General features: G+C 39.9%; 1 protein-coding gene and 1 pseudogene across 2 annotated transcripts in view; one reads left to right on the top strand and one right to left on the bottom strand.

Moving 5' to 3' along the window:
• Positions 1-11631: 11631 nt before the first annotated feature.
• The window catches only part of LOC100728040 (A-kinase anchor protein 17B), a 42681-nt gene continuing 31547 nt past the window's right edge, over positions 11632-22765 (top strand). Inside the window, exons 1-3 of one of the 2 annotated variants that reach the window (XM_003467592.5) lie at positions 11632-12012; positions 16166-16229; positions 20468-20576. In XM_003467592.5, the coding sequence (XP_003467640.2) occupies positions 20518-20576 (59 nt within the window). In that variant the 5' untranslated portion in view covers positions 11632-12012; positions 16166-16229; positions 20468-20517. The remainder of the gene's footprint in view (positions 12013-16165; positions 16230-20467; positions 20577-22765) is intronic. The other variant, XM_063246324.1, reaches the window with a different exon arrangement.
• On the bottom strand, positions 18373-19536 carry LOC100727763 (protein angel homolog 2-like; annotated as a pseudogene).

The following is a 22765-nucleotide window of genomic DNA, read 5'->3' as shown; positions in this document are numbered from 1 at the left end:
TATGCTGTGTTTTCTTTATATTCTTGATCAAAGGTTTCTCTCCTATTTTGTGCTCCTCCATTCTTCCATCTGTGTCTTCTTGAGAGGTGCTTAGCATTTCTTTTATTTTATTGCTTTACTTGGTTAAATATTTCACTTTTAAACTCATCTATGAGGTCTCGAAGATATCTCTTTATGTCCAGTGATGTCATGTCTGATATTGCATGTTTGCTGTCCTCCGTCTCTTTTGTATTTACCTCTCCTGTATCAATGTTCTCAGGATTGGATGCTGGGACTTTATCTGGTTGCTTCCTCTTCTCATATTTTTTGTTTTTTACATACAGGCATATAGAAGAGGTCCCAGTTCCTTTCCTTGTTGGTTACAGTTCTTCTAAACCATGCTGGCTAGGTGATACTGCCCACTCCAGTGTGTTATTGAGGATCAAACGGATGGCATATACTGGCTCCACCCCTGTGGGTCAGTCAACCTGCTGAGGCCTTCACTGCATTAGTGTGCCCCATGCATAGGGAGTTGGTTTGGGGCAACTTATTAGGTCTCATCCAGGGATGTGACCCATGCAAAGCATACCCCACCAATCTGGTATGGGACAGGAACAACAGACTGCAGTCACTTCTGTTTCTTGGTTTTTCCAGTCCTGCTCGATTCCAAAATGTCATCCCATTGATGCCCGTTTCCTGTGAAGGGTTTTATTCCCTGCACTCACCACAGGTCAATGCAGGTCCCTTGCCAGCTCTATTCTCCTTTGGGCTTGCTGACCTCCAACTTCAGTGCGACTGCACTTCAGTGGGACTGTGCTTCCAGGGAGTCGAAGTGGCAGGAATTTGGGTACGCAAGACCATAGAATCTTAGCTGTCTCAATAGTAGCCCCAGGACTGCATGTTTGACTGGTTCTTTTGCTTTAGTTTCTTGCTGGGTCGAGAGGATCCATCTCCCTCTGTCTGGGACTCCCCATGTTGTGTTATTTAGGCAACTGAGTTATCTGTTTCAGGGAGCCTCTGTAATCTGCTCTTATCTATCCGCCATCTTTACTGGAAGCCTCACTAAACCAGAATTTAACAAAGAGCAAGGTAACTTTTTGAAAAGGTTCCAACATGTCTACAGCTGAAAATTTCCATTCTTGTCACAAACCTTTGGAAAACATGATGATATTCTTTGTAAATAGCTTCTTTTGTCCTCTTTGCATTTCTCCAGATTACAATTTACCCACCAAAGTCATAAATCCATGAGTGTCAGTGGGAGTGAAGAAGAAGCTTTACATTTTTAGGGAAGAAATGTCCCTTAGATTTGCCAGAAATCTAGCAGATATTTTACAAAAGAATTAGATCATTTGACATTTCATTAGGAGGAGACTGAGAAACAGTACTAGGAGGAAAGAACAACCTGCACCCTAATAGACAAGGAAAGGGAGAGGAAAAGGACTAGATTGCTAAGTGATGCAAGATATTTGGGGGGCAATTTGGCAAATATATAAATATTTGCATATATGTCAAAACACAAACATAAATGCATGCACTCTCCCCACATCCCACGCCTAACCTTTTTGCCTCTTTTTCCTCAACAAGTCAGTTCTGAATCTATTAGGAGAGGAAGTGCAAGGTAATCATCCATGGTGGAGAACTGGTGGAGTCCAGATCAGAACATCAGAAACCAAATAGCGTGAGGAGAGTATCCCTGCAGGTTTGGCAAGGCATTACCATGGAAGGTATTATAGTTTAAATCTAAAGTGTACCCCCAAAGTCCTATGTGTTTGGAAGCTGGTTGGGTCATGAGGGTGCTATACTCACTGGTGGATTAATCCATTGATGTGTTCATAACTGCATGTGCTGTTAGGAGATGGGGTCTAATAGGAAGAGGTGCCTCACTGGAGGCGTGACCTGGAAAGGTACATCTCCCTCCCTGATTCCTCCTTCTATTTCTGCTTTCTGGCTACCATAGGGTGAGTGCTGTTTCTTCAACCATGCTCTTTCACCATGCCATTTGTGCCTTGGAGACAGCAACCATGAGCTGAAATCGTAAGCCAAAATAAACCTCTCCTTCTTTGGGGTGCTGGGTGTTTTAAACCATCAACAAGAAAGTAACTAAGGCAGAAAGGCAGCTTTGTGTGGAAAGCCAGAGCCTGAGAGGACTGACAAGGATCTCTCTGTGCTAGAGTAGCATGGCCTGGGCTGTCAGAACCTGAGTGGAATGAAGGGGACATCAGTGTGGAGGACCGTGCTATGGGGACTCACAGATTGAGCAGGATAAGAAGTGAGTCCACGCAGCTGTTATGGGGAATGAGAGGCCCCAGAGAACAGACATTAGAATCAGGAAGAGGTAGGAATGGCAGTGAGAGATTGGTTGTGTTAGTTGTGTTTTCCTGTGTAATGATTTATCTCAAAACTCAGTGGTTTAAAACAACATTCATTTATTATTATTATTAGTAGTAGTAGTATATTTTGTATGAGTAAGAATTTAGACATGGCTAAACTGGGCGCTGTAGTTTAAGTCTCTTGCAAAGCTACAACTTAAAAGTTCAGCTGAGGGAGGTTCTGACTCCAAGCATGTTCCTGTTGTTGTTATCAGCACTTACTTTTTCATAGGCTGATAGCTGAATGCTTTAGTCCCTTAATGACCTTTAGCCAGATGCCTTCCTTAGCTCCTTGCCATGGGATTCTTCCGGGGCCTGGGGACGGGTATGTAATGACACAGAGAGAGAGAGATAGTGAGACAGAGTGAGAGACAGAACTAAAGAGTGAATTATGCAGAGGCTAATCTTTTTATCACCTAATTCTGGAGTGAGAGCCTGGACCTTTTGCTGCATTCAGGGGAGGTGATTACACAGTGGATGAATACTAGGAGGCAAACATCACTGAGGGAATCATCTTTAAAGCTGTAAACATAGTTATGTATAGGGGTATCAATAAGATTGGCAAATATATTAAGACTGATGGAAGCTGGTTTTCTCATTGACATAAACTGTACAAATGCAGAAAGAGAAAATTAGAATGAACCCTGTGTTGTTGGATTGGCTATATCAGAGTGAATTCATGGTTAGATCAATGATTAGTAGTTTACAGGTAGAGGGATAGCAAGATAAACGTGTGTAAGTAAATGAGAGCCAGGGAGCAGCAACACACCAATAATAATATACATGCTTAGTGCTCAAGTTTGGCTTCTAAATATGATCTCTACTGAAAAGAACTCGGGATTCTCAGGAAAATGCCTGATTTGGGCACTGGGAAAGAGAAATTACAAGATGAGCCTAGGGTATCTTGTGCCGCATAAGAGGCACTTAGAGAGTGATAGGTGCTGAATATGATGGCACTTGCCTATAGTCCCAAGCACTCTAGGAGGCTGAGGTAGAAAGGACAAAAGTGTAAGTCTGACCCAGGCAATTTAGCCAGCTCTTGTCTCAGAAATATTTTTATTAAAAAAATAAAAAAGAAGGAGATTAAGATAAAAGACATAACAACACAGGTCAGAACAGAACAATTTAAGCAAATAGTGTTTCACCACAAGATAACCCGACATAACAGTAGCTACCATAGTGTATCTTTCCTTGAAATATTTGAGTATAACTTTGTATACTAGAACATCAGACACAACATGACAGTGTAAATCCATTCAAGAGAATGAAAGTATTACAGGGTATTTAGAACCAATTAACAGAAAATAAAAAGTGGTTTCTATATTAGCTCCTTGTCTATAAAAATTTTTGTTTATACTATCACATATAATAAAATCCAATAAGATACAACATGATAAAACCAATGGAGACAGAAGAACAAAAGCTTGGTGGGACTTCAAAACAAGATGATATTAAATCAGCACTAGCTATTACATTGTCTTGTTTTTTTCAAAATAACTGTTCATACAATCATAGACAATAAAATCAAACAACCCAGAATAGAACCACTCTAATTAATGAATGAAAACATTATAAGACTTCAAAGCAATATAATGGGGAATTAAAATTTTAAAAAACGTGAAATGCGATGTAGTGGCACACGTATATTATCCCATCACTTGGGAGGCTGAGACTGGAGGATTGCCTTGAGTTCAAGGCCAGCCCAGACTGCGTAGTGAGACCCTATCTCAAAAGCAAAACTAAATACTCACTGAAAAACAATTAAGAAAACAGTACCATTCGCAACAGTATAAAAAATTTTTAATACTTAGGTATTAACCTTACTGAGGAAGTGAAAGACCTCTACAATGAAAATTACATCACACTGAAAAAGAATTTAGATGCCCAAAATATAAGACCTAATAAAAAAATGGACACTTTAAATGAAGATACTTCTCAGAAGAAGTACAAACGGCCAACAAATACATAAAAAGATGCTCATAATCACTGGCAATCAGAGAAATGTATATTAAATCTGTACTGAGATACCTTACCCATAAAGAATGGTTGTCATAAAAAATCCAATGATAAATGCTATCAAGAATGTGGGGGTAAATGGAATGCTTATACAGTGTAGGCAGTGCAGTAACTATAACAACCACTATCAAAATCAATGTAGAGACTCTTCAAAAAGACTAAAAATAGAAATTCCATTTGTCTCAGCTATCTTTCTTCCCAAAAGAGTCAAAACTATCATATTTTAGGGAGCCAGGAATACCCATGTTTATAGTAGCACAAGTTATAAGCTTGACCTTGGAAACAATGTACATGTCCATCAGCAGATGAATGGATAAGGCAAATGTGGTTATTTGTACACAATGGCATTCTGTGCTGCCATAAAAAGATAAATGAGGCTCATGGTTAGATGGAAGCAATTTAAGAACATACTATTACGTGAAGTAAGTAAGACAGAAGCTCAAATATCATGTGGTTTGTTTTATATGAGGAATATATATATATATATATATATATATATATATGTGTGTGTGTGTGAATGTGTTCTTCATATATATGTAAATAAAGACCAAAATAGAAGAGAGATAAATATGATGTAGAAAGTTCAAATACTTCCCTAAATTACATATTCCGTTGTTTAAAAATGATTACAGCATGTCAGTTCTACAGATTGGCCCCTCTACAATATAAATAGACTTAACACTACTATACACATGAAAATAGCTAAGATAGTAAAAGTTATGCTTTTTATTATACAGTAAGATCCTGAGTTACAAGTTCGGGTGGAATGTTAGTTGGATTCATTCATACAAAGTGGGTCATATATACCTTTGACATACATATACAAAGTCACGCAAAGTGAGTTTATATACCTTTGACATACATATACAATGTAAAGTATAAAATAGCCCAACACACACATATTCACACACAAATACTGTAAATAAACTATTTTAACTTTCATAGTTACCTTAAAATGTTACAGTGGACACCTGAACTACTTCTGTGATTTGTCCGTCTATTGGTGTTTGTAATGTGAGGTCCACTGTATTTGCGAAAGTTTGCAACTGAAATATTTGAAGATGTACTGTAATTTTTTGGATCTTTACACTGAGATATCTTCCCAGATCCTTTTTTATTTTGAGACAAGATCTCATTAAATTGCTGAGGTACCCAGGCTGGGCTCAAACTTGCAGTTCTCTTGCCTCAGCCTTCCAGAGTGCTGGGATTTTAATTGTGCACCACCATGCCCAGTTTGTCAAAAATCTGGATGTTCTACTGTGAAAAGAAATACAGGAGAGATCATTACGTGAATCAGCAGCACTGTGCATTGAGCATATCATATGACCACGTGCGTGTGTGTATGTGGGTGTGTGTGTGTGTGTGTGTGTGTGTGTGTGTTAAAAAGAGGATAGATGTTGTGTTTGCCCTCACAAATTCTTTCAGGATATATAAGAAGCTGTTAACAGTGGTTATTTTGGGGAGTGAGGCTGGAAGTTAAAGAGAGGGAAAGTCTATTTTCATTTTAAAGTCTTCTGTACTGTTTGATATTTTGACACACACACATTGCATTTACAATAAGTATTTAATGCTTTAAGTAATGGCTGGTATTAATTTTGTGCTTACAGTGTGTCAGCCACTGTTTGAAGGCCTTATATCCTATAATAATTCTGAGTTAGAGCCTTTATTATGGTTACCATTTTATAAATGAGAAACTGAGTAAACTCAGGCAATCTGATTCCAGATTCAGACATTTTAACTGCTACTCTCTGAAAAAGTTATTCTTCTTTTGTTAAAGACAAATACAGTTATATTGTTTCTAATTAGAATATATATAAATATATAGTTATAAACAATTCAGGTGAATATTCTGATTAAAAACATACATACTCATTAAGCATATTTTCACTTACTAGTTTTTGAGACAAAGTCTTGGTGTCTTGTGCAGACTGACTCTCTAAACTCCTGGGCTCAAGCATTCCTCTTGCCTCAGCCTCACCAGTAGCTGGGACTACCAGTATATACTTCCAGGTCTGACTTAAGTCTATTTTTAAAGCTAAAGTGATGAGGAAACTGCCAGGCAATCAGAGACACAGTTCACTTTTTGGTATGTACTTATCCAATCTTTAGGGTATTGGCTTACTCTCCTCCTCCTTCTTTTTCTCCTCTTCCTCTCTTTCCCCTTCCCTTTCCCATTTCCCCTTCCCCTTCCTCCTTCTCCTCCTTCTCCTCCTCTTCTTTTCCTTTCCCCTTCCCCTTCCAAGGGCTGGGATTACAGGTGTGTGTCACCATGCCCAGCTTTTGGCTACTTCTTTAGTCTAGAATGTTTTCCGCTTCTCTTTTTATTTGTATAATGTCATTTTCTTTTTAAAAGATTTGTGTTTAAATTCTTTTGTAAATGGTCAGTTATTTCTAGAGCTGCTAATAAGGCACCTGATTCATTTTAGACAAGAGGTGGAAAAAATTCAATTCTTGAGAAAGAGAAACATGAGGAAAAAATGATGGGAAGGGAAAGAAGCCATGGTTACTAAGACATAACTTCTGGTTTGTTAACTTGAAAATGTGGAAATCTAGAGTCCATTCTTTCCTTTGTTCTATATTTTCATTATATTATTCTCTGTTGCTCTTTTTTATTCTGGCCTTGAGGGTTGAACTCAGGGCCTTTTCCCTGAGCTACATCTCTGGCCCTTTGAAAATGTTTTTATTTTGAGGTAGGGTCTCATTGAGTCAATTAGTTGCTGAGACAGGGCTTGAACTTGTGATCCTTTAGCTTCCCAGAGTGCTGGATCACATGCATGTATAGCCATTCCTGGCTATGTGCTATATTTCTATTTGGGCAGTTTTGTTGGGGTCAGTATGAGTAAGTGGCTGTGTCTGGGAACAGCAGGACATTGGGAAAATTTTTCTGCAATCTGATTTCAGAAAAACTGAAGGCAAATTGCTTCAGTTTTAAGATATTAAAAGTATATACAATGATGGTGAGTTTAAAGTTTTAGAATGTCAGACTCAAAATGTGGAGATTTTTTAGCCCAGTTCTCTCCCATTTTACAGGTGGAGTAACTGAGCCCAGAGAAGTTAAACAAACAGGTCACATACCTACTAAAGACAGAGCTTGGACTGAAGTGTCCAGATTCCTAGGCCACTGTTTTAGAAAACTTCTGAAACCCTTTAAAATCAGTTAATTATCTGGGTGTGGTGGTACATACCTGTAATCTCAGCAGTCAGAGACTGAGGCAGGAGGATTGAATGAGTTCCAGGTCAGCCTGGGCTACAAACTGAGTTCAAGGCCAGCCTAAATTAGAGTGTGATATTACATCTTGAAGCACCGCCTCCCAAAATCAGTTAATCCTTGTAAGAACTTGGTGAAGTAGGTTAGTGTTATTTATTAACTTAGTGCCACTTACTAAAAAAGTGATTAAACATGTATGATACTAACTGATTATCAAGATTAAATATATTTCAATTACTCTAAAAAGAACAGATTATTAAGCAGGCTTATCCATTTAGGGATTAGCTTTCAGTTTCTTGTACAACCAGTTTAAAGATCATCACTGTCTTACCTGTCATTGTAAATTCCTTTTGTGTCAGGCATAAAGTCTGCTTTTTCTTAGTAAATTTAAGCAAATACAGAGTCGTTAGATTGGCCATGTCTCAGTCCGCCTGCAGTTCTCCTAGTAAATGAGTGGGGGAGAAGAGTATATTGCCAGGGCCTTCTATAAATTATTAGAAGGCATCACCACCCCTGTTGTGTTCCTTCCAAATGACCTCACCAGGCTGTGCTTTCTTATCTCCCTTCTTTACTATATGGAATAAGCAGGAGGTGTAAAATACATTTTAAATAATATAGATTGTGATAATCATTTTCTGAATATGATCAAATAGTTTCCCAAAACAGCCTTTAATCACTCTTTGCATAGAAGACTCTTTAATCATTAAGCGACTTGGAATTTTTAGTTCAAAATTTGAATTGAAGTTGTTGTATTATAGACCAGAGTAATGAGTTTGAAGTTCAGAGCTTCTTTTCTGGGGTTCTTGTACTTTCTTCCTTCGAGTGTTCACTGCTCTCGTGCTGTCTACTTTGGCATCCCACAAGAGCTTGTCCTTCCCAAAAAGTATCGCTAGTGCCCAAATGATTTCTTACTATCAGTAAAACAATTTCTGCCTCCAAACCCCAATGTCAGCAAGCAGGAGTGATAGAATTACAGACAGAGCTGAAAGGATCTTTGCAAAGCATCTCGTCTTATTTTATTGATGCGAAAACTGAATCCTAGAGTGGCATGGTCACTTGCCCAAGGTTATTGGCAGAACTAAAATTTAAGTACTCTGAGGAATGGTTTAACCTATGAGTTTTCACTTCCTCCCCTATAACATAGAAATCAAGATATTTACTCAGGTTATGATGAAGCTGAAATATGAGAAATAAATGAAAATGTTTTAAAAAAACTACAGTTTGAAACAAGTACCTTTACATTTTCTTTTTTTTCCCCCTGAAGCCATCTGCTTTCCTTATGCTAGATGCTAATTAACTAGGAAATGTTAACAGGCTATTCTTCCATGTGGGATTTGCACTTGGAAAGAAGAGGTCTTCAAGATCCATTGAGCACTGGAGAAAGGGGAAAAAACTCACACAAAATGGCTTAAGAAGTATCCCAGCTGCCTCTCAAATTACTCAAGATGTATCAAACAGCAGTAGACAGGCATATTTTCACAGTAACAGTAAAGCATACTTTTAGAGGAGGCAAGAACTTTGTAAAGAGAGAAAAACTGCCCACACAATAGTTCAAGCATCTAGGGTAGAGTTGGACAAAATTAACTTAAAAATTACTTTGACACAGAAATTCTGTGATTGTGTAATTGCAACTAGTTGATTTTTACAACATACACACTCCTTTTCATGCTTTCTCTTCAGACCTGGAAACTTAATGTATTATAAATTGCTTAAGTGATCTTAAATGTTTTTCAAATCCATTTTATTCAAGGATAAAAAGAAAGAAAAAAAAAAACAACAAAATTTCAAAACATCAATCAGGGGCTAACAATGATACATACATTGTGCAAAAATTAAAAACAAAAAGAAAAAGAAACTAACACACATACGCACAGTCACACACAAGGCAATTTAACAGGTTTGGTTTTGTTTTAATTCAAGATGAATATGAAAGAAAAAGGCCATGACCTATAGCCTTCAAATTACCAACCTTAATGGGATGAGTTTAAATATCATTTAATGATATTCAGCAAGGAAGAAAATCTGTTTCAATTTCTTCAACTTTTTAGTTTATTTAGATGAATCTGAAGTCCAAAGCAATCATTCTAATGGGCTGCCTTGAGTTGGGGTGTATGTCAGTGGTAAAATACATACCTATGGGGCATGTACAAAGCCATGGCTTGATTCTCAGCTCCCTTAAAATTCTCCACTTAGCTGCTTTGACATTTATGTGGCAATGTAATAGGAAATGGGATTATTCCACTCTATTTGGAAGCACCTGATGGAGGTATCAAATCTTCACATTTCTGTTCACTCCTAGCAGAAAAAAAAAAAACCACACAAAAATGCATTGCGTACTTAAGGCCTGGGAATAGAAGACTCTAAATCTTATCCATTTTATGTCCCCAGCACTTCACAGAGAGAAGATGTGCACGACATCTGTTCAAGGAGTAAATAAGAGATATCAGTGTATTGCAAGTCATATATAGGTGGGTAGGGAGAAAGTTGTTGGAGGCTGTAAAAAGAGCATGGAAGTGTCTCATTTGAGATGGCTCATTTAAGAAACAATAGGAAGCTCAGTTTACCTGACATTAAGGGTGCTCTGTGATGGAGGTAGAATAGCTAAAAATGATGCTAGTTAGAGAAGACCAGGTCACCAAGGGTTTTATATTCTGTGCCACAGGTTTGATCTTACCTCGAAAGCAATGGGGATAAGGAGAGGGAGCCAACAAGGATTGGAAGCTGGAGTGAGCTTTTAAATCAGGGTGTGGTGTCATGGTTATATTAGTGTTTGAGATCCAGCTCTGACTTCTGGTGTGAAATGGATGAGAGGAGTGTTGGGAAGGCAGTCAAGGGGGTGAAAACCTGCAGGCAAGGTGACCATTTAGGAGCAGTTGGGGTGCAAACAAAAAGAGGATCTGAGCAAAGCTAGTGATAGCAAACAGAGGTGAACATCTTTTTAGGACAAAATGAACAGCAAAGAGATCTTGATAGAAGAGAGTGAAATTAACACCCCATGGCAGACAACTCAGGATAAAACAGCTCTGTCAGAGCAGCCACAGTGAGAAGTATCCCAGAGTGAGCTGAGAGCAAGTCTAATAAGTATCAGTTCTATGAGGTGGCCATCAAGAAAGCAAATGCTACACTGGGGAGGGAGCTCAAGTTCAAAAGTCACCCAGACAAGTGATGTGTCTACTTTGGTCTGCTCTGTACAGAAGGGACTGCACCCTGGGGTGGGAGTAAAAAAGAGATACAATTCTCAGCATCTACTTTGAACGGATATATAGGAAATAGCTTCAATTCCAGGAAGGTCCTTGAATTTATGTCTTTGGAGGAATAGTGGATCAGAAGGAATACTGGATCAGAAAAACTGTCTTCAAATTCTTGGACATCATGGGGGAGGAAGGTCAAGGCTGGTTTTGTTTGGCTTCAAAGGGACAGAAATTATCAAGGACTCAGTGTCACTTGGCCTCAAACCAAGAGGCCAGGGACCCAAGTAGCATCCTGCAGAGCCAGTGAACCCCTGACCTTGGCAACTGTCTAGCTTATGAGGGCAGGGCTCCTGTACATAAGAGGCAACAACAGCAACAGAAACAAATGATGACCAACGTCAGTGTGAAGAAATCAGTCGATGACCCTCGATGTTTTTGCTGACTTTGTAATGTGTAGGATCTGACTAAGTGGGTGGCCATTTCTCAGCAGTCTTGCCTCAGAGATGAGGTGGGCATCAGTACCTCTCTCGTTAGCTTTTAAAATACAAGTTTCTTCCGAGGAAACAGGTTGTGTGTAGGTCGGCAGACCACTTTGTTGCAGTCTCTGAATCGGTATAATTTTGTGGGTAAGAAGAGGGGCTAGCCTGTGTAGGGCCTCGGAATCCTCAGGAGCAACAGTGAAACAGGATAAGCTTTGGCTCCAGCTATGCTGCACAAGAGGGGCGGGGTTTCTTGAATGGTTCCCCTGGAGGAAGTGATTGGCCCTGGGGAAATCGAGGGGGCGGGACTAGTCCATTGTTGCCATTGGTCCTGCGGGCCAGTTGAGAGATGGCAGCGAGGGGGGCGGAGTCCGGGAGGGGAGGCAATTGGTTTGGCTAGAGTCCACCGAGGGAGTGAGCGGGCGGGCAGGCGAGCCCGCAGCCCGCTGCCCGCAGCCCAGAGTCTGCAGCCCGCTGCCCGGAGTTGGGAGGCAGCAGCCGCGAGCTCGCCAGGGCCGCAGCGGGGCGAGAGGTATACAGGGCGTTGGCAACGGGGAGCGCGCCTGCGTCGCTGACTTGGATGCGGCGAGAACGCTCCTGCGTTCTGTGCGCTGGATGCGAACCATTCAACAGCTGGCCTCGCGGGCAAGAGTCACGGGGAGCTACGGCGGCGGCTGGAGGGAGGCGACAGAGTCAGTGGCGATGGTGGTGACAGTCTCGCTATCCCAGCAGAGCCCAGAGTGGAGACGCAACGGCTCCTGAGGCTCCCGGTAAATGTCCTTCGCTCTGCTCCTAGAAAAGGTAGCCACAGCCCGCTGCATCTTGGTTGGCTGGCAGCCCCGGCCTAGCAGAGCTGCGGGTGCCTCTCAGACAGGGCCACGCTGGACCCTCTGTGGGGACAGGGGACAGGGGACAGGCTGCGCAGAGGACCTGGCTCTCCCGGCTACGTCAGCAGAGTTAGGTTTTCCAGAGATGCCTCTAGGCTCTTGCCAGTGTCCTCTCCCTTTACCCTAGACCCTGCGGCGCTTCCTCCGGCCCTGACGCCGCTGTAGGGGGAGCTCTAACCACTGCTCAGATGGAGGTCACTGGGAGGCATTCCCCTAGGGTAGGTTGGTAGTGACTTGCGGCTAATGAGAGCAGAAGATGCCCTGTGTTGCTTGATCAGCAAGCCAAGGGCTCAGGCTCAAACTGCCCCCCTCGCTCTTGCAGCACTCATCCAATTAATCACGGTTCCGCGCCCCACCCCCACCTCATCCCCTCCTGTTGACCAGGCCCTTGACCTCAGGGACTTCAAGATGTGAGGTTTCTTGTGCGAGTAGATAAAATTTGTTTCCAGTTTGACCAAGAGAGCAGGGTCACCCAAAGGCTTTCTGAGTGTTTGGTCCAGAGTGTGGGTTGGTGGGCAGAGGTGTAAGGGAAGGAAATGAGATGGGGAAACCTATACAGCAAGGGAAACTGCCGTCCCTCTACTTGGAATCATAGTCTTGGTCTTTGGGACCCATACCTTATTTTCTTTTGATCAGCCGGATTTTGCAGTCATCACTGGAGAACTTTTGAATGCTGCTAATTCCAGAGTGACGTGATAGAACACTCACTTCTTTTGGCATTTTTATTCTCAGAGATCATGCCCATTTTGCCCTAGGTCCCTCTCACCTCTGATCTAACTTCATGTTGTTGAAACTTAGGCGGCACAATTGAAAGGGCTCGATTTCCATTCTCAGGAAACAGTTCTTGGGCATAATATAGTTGAAGCCCCTTAAAATACATTTTTTAAAATTTATTTTTTTGTACTGGGAATCAAACTCAGAGCCTTGTGCTAGTCAGGCAGGCATTGTGCCGTTGAGCTATATCCCAGCTCCCTAAAATTTGCTTTTTAAAGAGTATAGCATTGTGACAGTCACATTTCTTATGGTCTTTGTGCGGGATGGTGGCTTCTCAAAGTATGGAGTAACTTGAAGCATAGAGTAACTTCCACGAAGGTGTTGTTCTTTCAGTTCTTGTTTAGAAAAGAGAAAAGTGAGAAGTGGATTAAGCCTGTGGGCACTGGTGCCCAGGGGCTACACACATCAGCTACTACACACATCAAAAGATGAATGAGGCTGGCTTGTGGTGGACTTAACATTGTGCGGCCAGGGGCTGCAGAGGCCACCTTGGTTTCTGTAGTGGACTACACGCTTTTTCTTTAGTCCTAGCAAAAGATCCCACTTTCAGTGTGGCTGTTTATCCAGGTTCCTCATCACATACTCAAGAAAGGATAGTGGCCTTTATCTGGCTTTATGTGTCCTCTCCAGCATCAGAAGGAAAAGTGAGGCTTGGGATCTGGGAAGGTGGAGGTGAGGAACATGTAGGCTACAATATGGTGGTGGTGGTGGTGGTGGGGATATTGTAAACATCGCAGCAGCTCTCTACCACTGAGACTAACTGCATATTTATCTTCCCAGTGTGCACTCTTGCCTTTGCCAGAGAGGGTAAGTTAACTTGTCTCAGAAGTGGGGTGTGAGTTACTCAACTCTGATTCATTACCCTCTTGAGACTATGGATTTTATGTTATATCCAACCTACTCCAGATACTTTAAAAAGCTTTACAGCCAAGATGAGGGCTGAGGCAGGCCTGATAACCGGGGGCACAGAGCAAACATGGGCTGCATGGAATCTACCAGAGCTTTGGAAGAGGTAGCATAAAAGCTGCAGCTCTTGATAGAAGAGAAGAAAATTCAGTGAACATCAAGTAGCCATAATAATAATAAGCGTTCACATTAATTTAGTACGTATGGGGTCTGATAGTTTACCATTATTTCATGTAATGCATCACAATCATGCAAGAAAAGAAAAGAAAAAATTCTGTAAAGTAGGCACTATTAGGGGTTAGACATCTCTAATCCAGAACTCTGAGATCCAGAATTTAAAACTTTTTGAACACTGTTGTGAGACCACCCATAGAAAATTCCACACCTACTCCCATGCACCAGGTTGCAGTCAAACGGTTGCATCAAAAATACCATATATAATTTCCTCTAGTCTAATCAGTGTGGCGTATCTATGAAACATGAATTAATTTTGAATTTAGACTTCAGTCCCATCCCCAATATGTCTTTGTATGTATTGTATAAATATTTCATAAATCCAAGGTCTGAAACACTTCTATTTTCAAATATTTGAGAGAAGGGATACTCACAGTTCTCAACTTCTGAAGTTCAAAGAATTCACTAACAATCCAGTGACATCCCCCTTTCCTGGTCAGTGGCAGAGGTGGAATTTGAATTTATATCTGAGTGACCTCAGACCTTGAGTTTAAAAGTTTTTTGCTTTTTACTGTCACAGAAAAGTTTCATATAAAAAAAGTGAGATGTGGGCAAGATTTTGAAGGGTAGGGAGGGGATAGTCTGCTGAAGAGATCCACTCAAGGAGAACTGACCCAACTAGGAAGAGAGATGGACACAGGGGTTTAATGAAATACAGGGCTGGAGAAGTGGGAGAGGAGTGTATTTTGGAGAACCCTAAGGGGAACTTGTGATTTGATGCAATGAGAAATAGGGGATGTTTGGGCTGGGGGTGTATCTCCGTGGTAATGTGCTTGCCTAGCATGCATGAGGCCCTGGATTTCACTGCTATAAAGAAAAAAGAAAAGCAAGACCAAATAGGGGATGTTGTGAAGTTTTGAGCAAAAACATGACAAAAGTGGCACCACTCACCTGATATGACCTACCCAGGTCCCTGAGCCTGTGCCTTTGTCCTCCTCTCTTGATAGTCTTGCCTAGATGTCTGTATATTTAACTTTTTAAAAATTTTCTGAACCCTTCTTGACACTGAATCAGATGCATGCAAATAAACAGAGTCCTAGGTCCAGTGTTCAAAAAGAGCAAACTAGAGACTGTGGGCTACATTTAGTCCTAGATGGATATGCTTCAGCCTGTACACTGTTTGTAAATGTAAATTGAATTAGAGGGACAGCATTGAAAAAACAAGATCTCAAAAACCAGGATTTCCAGCTTATGTTGAAGTGCTAGAAGGCCTGGGCTATGTTTCCTTGCAGAATAGACTTCTTTAGCTGGTGGCCAAACGTTCTGCATCCCTTTACCCAGTCCTCAGCACCCCATTCCTAGGACCTGGTTGTGTGCACTCTGGACTCCTGCTTAAGGAGGATTCTAATCCTCCTGTGCAGGAAAATTCTAATTGAAGATCAGCTTCTCGCCTTACTATGTAATTGGGGAATTGTCAGGCTCACTGTCTCTGTGCAATGAGAATAACCATATCACACAGAGATGCTGCGACATCATTGTGGAAGAGCTCACTGCCAGGGATTGGCATTTCCCAGATTCATCTGGCCTGGGACTGAAAACCTGCTATCCTGGGGCCCCAGAGAACATTTTGGTGGGGCTTGTTGTTCTGCTTCATCTTGTACGTGGGCTCAGGCTTTTTTTTTATTGGATATTTTATGAATACAAGATCTAGTTCAAAATGATAAAATGAGTTTGATAGGGACAACCTAAAACATAGCATGTTAAAAATATTAATTTGGAAATCTCTGAAAGAACTCCGAATATTCTAGTTAGATGAGTACAAACCACTTCTGTGTTGGCATCTGGGCAGGGAAATCTTCAGTGTACAAGTCTGTCTGGGAACTGATGGGCATTTAGCATCTCTGGACTCTGCTTACCAGATGGCAGTGGCACCCCTCTCTATGCCAGTTATTGTGACAACTGCAACTGTTCCTATGTATGTGCCAACACTCTTGAGGAAAACGATACTAGAGCATTTAAAACCCACAAAGCATATTCCCAGGAATCCTAACATTCATTTGATGTGAAAATATGTTAAGGCCATGACTTTATCTGTGACCCAAAGCATCCTGTGTCTTTCATGGTATTTACAATTTTCTTCCTCAGATTCTGGTTAATTGTCTCTATTTTTTTCTCCGTCTAGACTCAGTTTTTTGAGGGTGATTCATCACTGTGACCCCCAAAGTGTCTAACAGAGCAGGAGCTTGGTAGGTATACTTGAACTTACCTGAGTGTTCAGTTTTTAATTTTAGTAGCTCTAAGAGTCCAAAGGAACATTCAAGTCTGCATTATCATTTCCCTACTGGTCTCTAGGTGCCAGTATTAGTATTTTTAAATATGGAAGTGATACTTTTAAAATGTAATTGTTAAGCAAAGTTTCTGTTTTAGGTAAGATTTATTCTACTTAAGTTTTACTATGTCCCACATACTGTTTTAGGCTATGGCAATCTATATGCATTACTGGTGCAGCAGACAGATGCAGTTCCTGTACTGGAATTTATAAATTGAGGAGGGGAGGAAAAATTCTCTGAGGAATCTCATTGACATTCAAGTCAAATCTGAAGCTATGAAAAGGAGCCAGGCATAACTAATCTTGGGGAGCACCCTGCAGGCAGACAGAACCACAAGTGCAAAGGCCCTTAGGGGTGATCCAGATGTATTTGTGGGGCAGCAAAAAGGCCAGTGGGGCTGAGCAGAGAGAACAAAGGCAGGACTGAGACAGGGTGACTGAGTTGAAAGAGGTAAGCAGGGTTTGTATTTCGAAGGCAAGCAGTTTGAACTTCGTTGAAAGTATGTTGGGAAGCCATTGGAGGGTTTTGAAAAAAGAATGTCTAAGTTTATTTATTTAAACATATTTTTGATTGTTCTGTGGATGGACCTCAGGGCCTCAGGCATGTTACGGAAGTGCTCTACCACTAAGGTATACCTCCAGCCCCTGAAGATTTCTTTGAAATACCATTTTGGCTACTGTATAGAGTAGAACTCTCTAGGGACAAGGATAGAGGAATAGTGTATGAGGCCCTTGCAGTAGTTCAGGTGAGACATGATGACGGCTTGGACCTGGAAGACAGCAGCAGATGAAGATGGATTTGGAATGTGAGGTGAAGGTAGAGTCACAAATCCAAAAAGTAAAACTATAAATTCCATTTGGCTCAGCTGTTCACCTTCTAGGTATCTTCTAAAAGAGTTAAAAGTCATCATATTACCGTGATCCATGCATATCCATATTTATAGTAGCACAATTCATAATAGCTAAATTATAGAAGTGGCCCATAAGTCCATCAACAGATGAATGGATAAAAAATGTGGTATTTGTACACAGTGGAGTACTACTTTGCCATAAAGATAAACTTGAGTTATCTGTGGGAGAATGGATGCACCTTGAGAAAGTAATATTAAGTGAAATAAATCAAACATGCGAGCTTAAATATCACACAGTTTATCTTACATGAGAAACCAAATAATAAATAAAGAGCAAAGTAAAAGACAATGGGAAACAGGGAGATAGATCTTTTGCAAAAGGGAATTGGATCGAGGGATGGAGGAAGTGAAGGAAAAGGGGATGAAAAAAAGAATTAAGATGCGTTATGTACGTATACTCCCCATGGTGAATATAATCATTATGTACTGCAAACATGTACCAGTCAAAACAGAAACTAAAACAGGTAAAATAAAATGATTAATCTGACAAAAAAGGACTTGCCCAAAGATTAGAATCACAGAGGAAGAGAAGAATTCAACGCTAGGTTTTGGGCCTGCATACTGGGATAAATGGTGGTCCTATTTATGGAGATGAGACTCACTGAGTGGAAAGGAGCCAGTCAGAGCTGGGGGACAGGTTTGAGGATGGAAATTAAGAGCTTTGGTGCCCTTCTTAGGCTGAGATGCTGGTGAAATATTCAACTGGACACATTGAAGAGGCAGTTGAATGTGAATAAAAGATTGGCTGGAGCTCAGCCCATTTAAATTTAATGTAAATTATAGCTGCTTTGAACTGCCATTATATACTAATAAAGGTAGCAGACATAAAATGATAACGATCCAATGTGAGCAGGGCCACAAGGGAATCAAACATGTTAATCCTGCTGATGGCCTGATTAACTGACTTAATGTTTCAAGACTAATTTAATAGTATTAGTGAGCCATATAAGTTTATTCTTGACCATTGATATGACAATATCTTCAGAGGCAATAATTTCTAAGTACAATAATTGATTTCATAATTTACTGATAGAAAGCGCAAATGACTTGATGCTTCTGTTTTCCCAACCCTTGAATTCTCTGGTTCTCTTTTTCTAGTAAAACAAAGAGTTAAAAGCAGGTGGTAGCTAAGTTAAAAAGGAAAAGATTTCAAACATTCATATTATCTCTAGCTAGAAGTTTCAAGCCACCAATCAAAGCAACTTCAGTTCCTGGGTGCCCAGCAACATTTTCCTTTTCTGCAGAGTAGAAAATATAATCCACAGTTATGACACTTTGCAAATGACGAGTGGTCACTTCTAGAATTCCAGGGTCAGGAAAGTAATATGAATAAACAAATGACAAGCTGAAATGGTGTCATAAATTCAAAGATAACATTTCAGCTGGTACTAGGTCCTCTTTTATCAAGCTGTCTTTGTGTGTCACATCACCATCTTTATTTTCTACTTTTGGAACCTGCTGTACCTGATTCACATAGTGCTATGGGATACCTAAGTTTGGGAGTCAAATTGGAATAGGTAAAATTCTTTGTCTTTGTAAAGACTATTTTTGGCCAGATACCTTTCCTATAGCAAGTCCTTAAAAATTCAACTCTCCTTCCTTTATGAAACTATAAAGTGGAGACCAGGAACACAATTAAAGTCACCACACATAATAATAGGGCAGAAACTACCATTTTTCTGACGAGCAACACTGGAAATCTCTGCCAGTAACATTGCCAATTAGATCCACTTAATATCACCTCACCTCGGATTATACAACAGATGTGCTAGCAGCACAGATTGCAGGAGAGGCAGTGTAGGGAATTTTGGGCTGCAAGAATAAAACTAATCTAACATTCTCTCTGTCTAAGACAGGAATATCAGAGTGGTGGAATTCTACTGGGTTCACTGATAAAAGTGAAAATTTGTAATGTTTGAAGCAAATGGCACAGCAATCATGCGTCCTTCCCATTCACGTCTTATATTCACAGTGATAACCCAGTGATCCAAAACTTGGCTTAATTTCTAGTCTATAATGATCTTATGAACTTCTTATAGACAAAGTACATCTGTGTCAAAGTGTTTAATTTCTTTCTGAATATTGAGAAACCTAAAACTCCCAAGATAATACTGGTCATTGGCAATATCTGTAAAGGTACTAATTATCTTCCAAGAAATCTTATGAAAGTATTTTATAGGATATCTCTGAAAAGTCAAATATGTTCTTGCTGTCTTCCCATTTGGGTTCAACAGTTTTGTTTCTCAGAATCTTGGCATTTTCTTTATTATCATTATGTATATATTCCCAATTCCTTTTTATCATAGCCTTCATGTTTTCTTTGTTTTGATGAAGGCTCATGTCTCTCAGACTTCATGATGTAACTAGAGATATGGATTGAGGATTTCTGGGTCATGGATGTGTCTAATTACAATTTGGAAATAGTTCTAGACTCAAACAAAGTGGTTTTCAACTTAGTGAATAAATGCCTATTACTGAAATATAAGTAAGGAGCCTGAGAATAGTGTCCAGGGCATTTCATACAACTAGAAATACGTCTGTTTCAGCAACACCTTTGCAGATTTGCCCAAGGTGCAGTCCAGTCTCTGCCATCATCAGGTGATGGGGAAACATGGGGTATACAGTACCACACTGTTGCAAGCCTAAAGCTCAATGGGGGTTCCCATCACTCTGAGTTAGAGCTCCTGGCCCTGCTGCAAGGAAGACTCAGAACAGTGGTTTGCAGTCTCCACGAGAACAGAGTTGTCATCCTGTCCAGGGAGCAGGAGGAAATAGTTTTGTAAAAGATAGATACACACACACATATATGTATATATTTACACACATATATGTGTATATATTTCTTATAATGTTCTTGTAGTAGTAATCTAGAATAGTACTAGTACTCTTTTGGGAAGAGTAGTACTCTTTCAGAAAAAAAAAATTGGAAAACAAATCCCAATGGAGAGGAAATATCTAACCAAAACTGTGGTTACTTTCTATAGAGTTTCTATAAAATTTCTGTCTACAAAATTTCTATGGGAGCTTTCTGTAGGCATGCAAAGTTAGAAATGTGCTGAGTATACCAATTAAGAAATAAAAATATTAAGAAAACAGTTATAAAAACCAGATTGTGATGGCATATAGGTACAACTGGGTAAATCTGTCATGCTTCTCATACTGAAAAAAGTAAATATATTGTTGTTTTATGTATTTTTAAATCATTTCATCCAGTTTTGACTTTGTAACTGTTTCTCTCTGGCAGTGTTTTCTGCTTAGAATGTCAAAACACAGTGGTCTTGATGAAGGATTCCTATGAATTGTGACCTCTTTGATCTTTCTCCCTTGATCGAATTTTTGGCACAAGATATCAGGTAATAGCCCATGCTCTGGGACTTTTAATCAAATAAGTTCACCTTGAGATTTTTAAGAGACTGGGAAATACTGCTGTTTTCAAAAATTTTTTAGTTGTGCAAGCACGGTTCAATGTGAGGACTGCTTTTCCCTGTAGGTGGCGACAGGTAGGTTGGAATTTCGCTGATATTTTCAGTTTGGAGGGAGAGCTGGTAACTCCATGATACGCGTTACTCACAAATAATACACTAATTATTTGATGAGTGAGGCAAAAGTTTGGAAGATACCTGCATTTTTCCATGTGAGGAAGAGAAAGCCATGAGTCTATTATAGTAGGTAGGTTGGAGATGTCTGGAGAGAGGTGTTTTTCAACAAAATGCAGAAGAAAGGACAAAAGACTGGTCAAACAGGTCTACCAACTGCTTTGTGCTTATAATTTTTTGTGGTTTCTTTGTCTTGTTTTTGAGGTACTGAGGATTGAACCCAAAGCCTTCACTCTAAGCTACAGTCTCTCATCCTTCTTCTTCTTTTTTTTTTTTTTTTTTGGTACCGGAAATGAAAATCCTTCTTTTATTTACTTTTATGTTTGCTTTGTTTTGAGATAGAGCCTTGCTAAGACATTGAATTGATCAGGCTTGGCTCGAAATTGGAATCCTCCAGCCTCAGCCTGGGATTACAGACATACAGTTTTAAAATCACCCCTGCCTTACAATCATAGGATGATGCCTGTGCACACTAACATGGACTTATGTAAATGCATTTACATTGAAAGACCTAACACAAGGCTTGCTTTAATTTATTTTCTCTTAGTCTCAGAAACACTCAAAATACTTTGCTTTCACAACACTGTCACATAAAGGAAGCCTCAGGATAACATTTTGACAAAGGGAAAAGAACTCAGGAAATTAAGTTGCCCAAAGAGCTGAATTAGCATGAATCCAGTTTATTCATTTGAAGATTAGAATTCCCCAAACTCTCTTGTATAGCTGAGTTTTCTTGAGTGATGATAGAAGAGATTCTCCCTCATAGGGCCCTAATGCTTCACTATTACAATTTTTTATTACTGAGTATTTGTGGGTATTCAAATGTCTTGTCTTTTCTGTCCAGAAAGCCCCAGTACTCCTGATAAGCCATTTCTGACCCTCTTAATTTGAAAATTTAGGCTATATTCCTATGATTACAAAACTGAGTGTCTCTCAGTTTTAATGATATGATTTTGAAATTATTCAAATATCAGAGCATTTGGTCAGCCTCAATTTTTAAAATGTTGTTTGGCTTAATGATGTGTCAGAATGCTTGAACATTGATCAGTGGCATCTTGACTGGAGAGCCATGAAATATTTCTGTTTGGTCAAGACTCACTGGGGTTCTGCATTAGTCAGAAAATTGGCAGTTGGGTAAGTTGATTTGACCCAAACGAATGTTAACTACCCTGCTGTCTTTTATAAATATGTTGATATTAACTTTAAATATCTAAGATGCTCTTTAAATGACTAACTTTAAGGCTTAAGAGTCTGGAGAAAAAAGAAAGATGACAAAGAGCTACCTCAAAAGAGGATATCGAGTCGTGCATATTGTCCTGTTTCTTTCCACTGCTGTTTTTGAAACATGCCTCATTCAAATAGACTTGCTAACATCCAGACAGTAATATTTGATAATGAAAAAGAACAAGTGAGAATGAATTGATGGATACTTTGATTCACATACTTTTTACCTTTCAAAGAGAATTTGATTTTTAAAATCTTGAGATGTATCGGAGGAATATCTCTAATGCATTCTGAATGAAAGTAAGTATTGGAGTGACTTTAAACGAACATAGTGCAAAATTTATTAAGTTTTCACTGCAGGTTAAAGCACCAGTTTTAGGCTTGCAGGAACATCTGCACTGTTTTTATTTTTCTTTAGTCTATTATTCTACTGTTATTTGGCTAGGTGTGCCACTAGGCATAGAGACAAGGAAGTTAAGGAGGCAGAAAACTAGAGAAAGCATCTGTGTCTTTTGAGAATCTCCTGGCATTGGGAGCATGTTAAATGAAATAGTTTAGTAAACCTATGTATACAAGATGCAGTGAGAATGTATTGTGCAAACATTATTGAACAACTATAATTTTTAAGGTTAAAGGAACTCCCATTGGTCTATGTAAAGGTGTTAAAGCATAAGTCATTTCAGTAGTGTTGCTTTTAGTCATAAGGCTGGAGGAACGATGTG

The sequence above is a fragment of the Cavia porcellus genome, unplaced genomic scaffold (assembly GCF_034190915.1).
Source record: "Cavia porcellus strain 051 isolate PalLab524CR breed Dunkin Hartley unplaced genomic scaffold, mCavPor4.1 scaffold_3, whole genome shotgun sequence".
NCBI lineage: Eukaryota > Metazoa > Chordata > Mammalia > Rodentia > Caviidae > Cavia > Cavia porcellus.
This window is presented reverse-complemented; position numbering and strand designations above follow the sequence as displayed.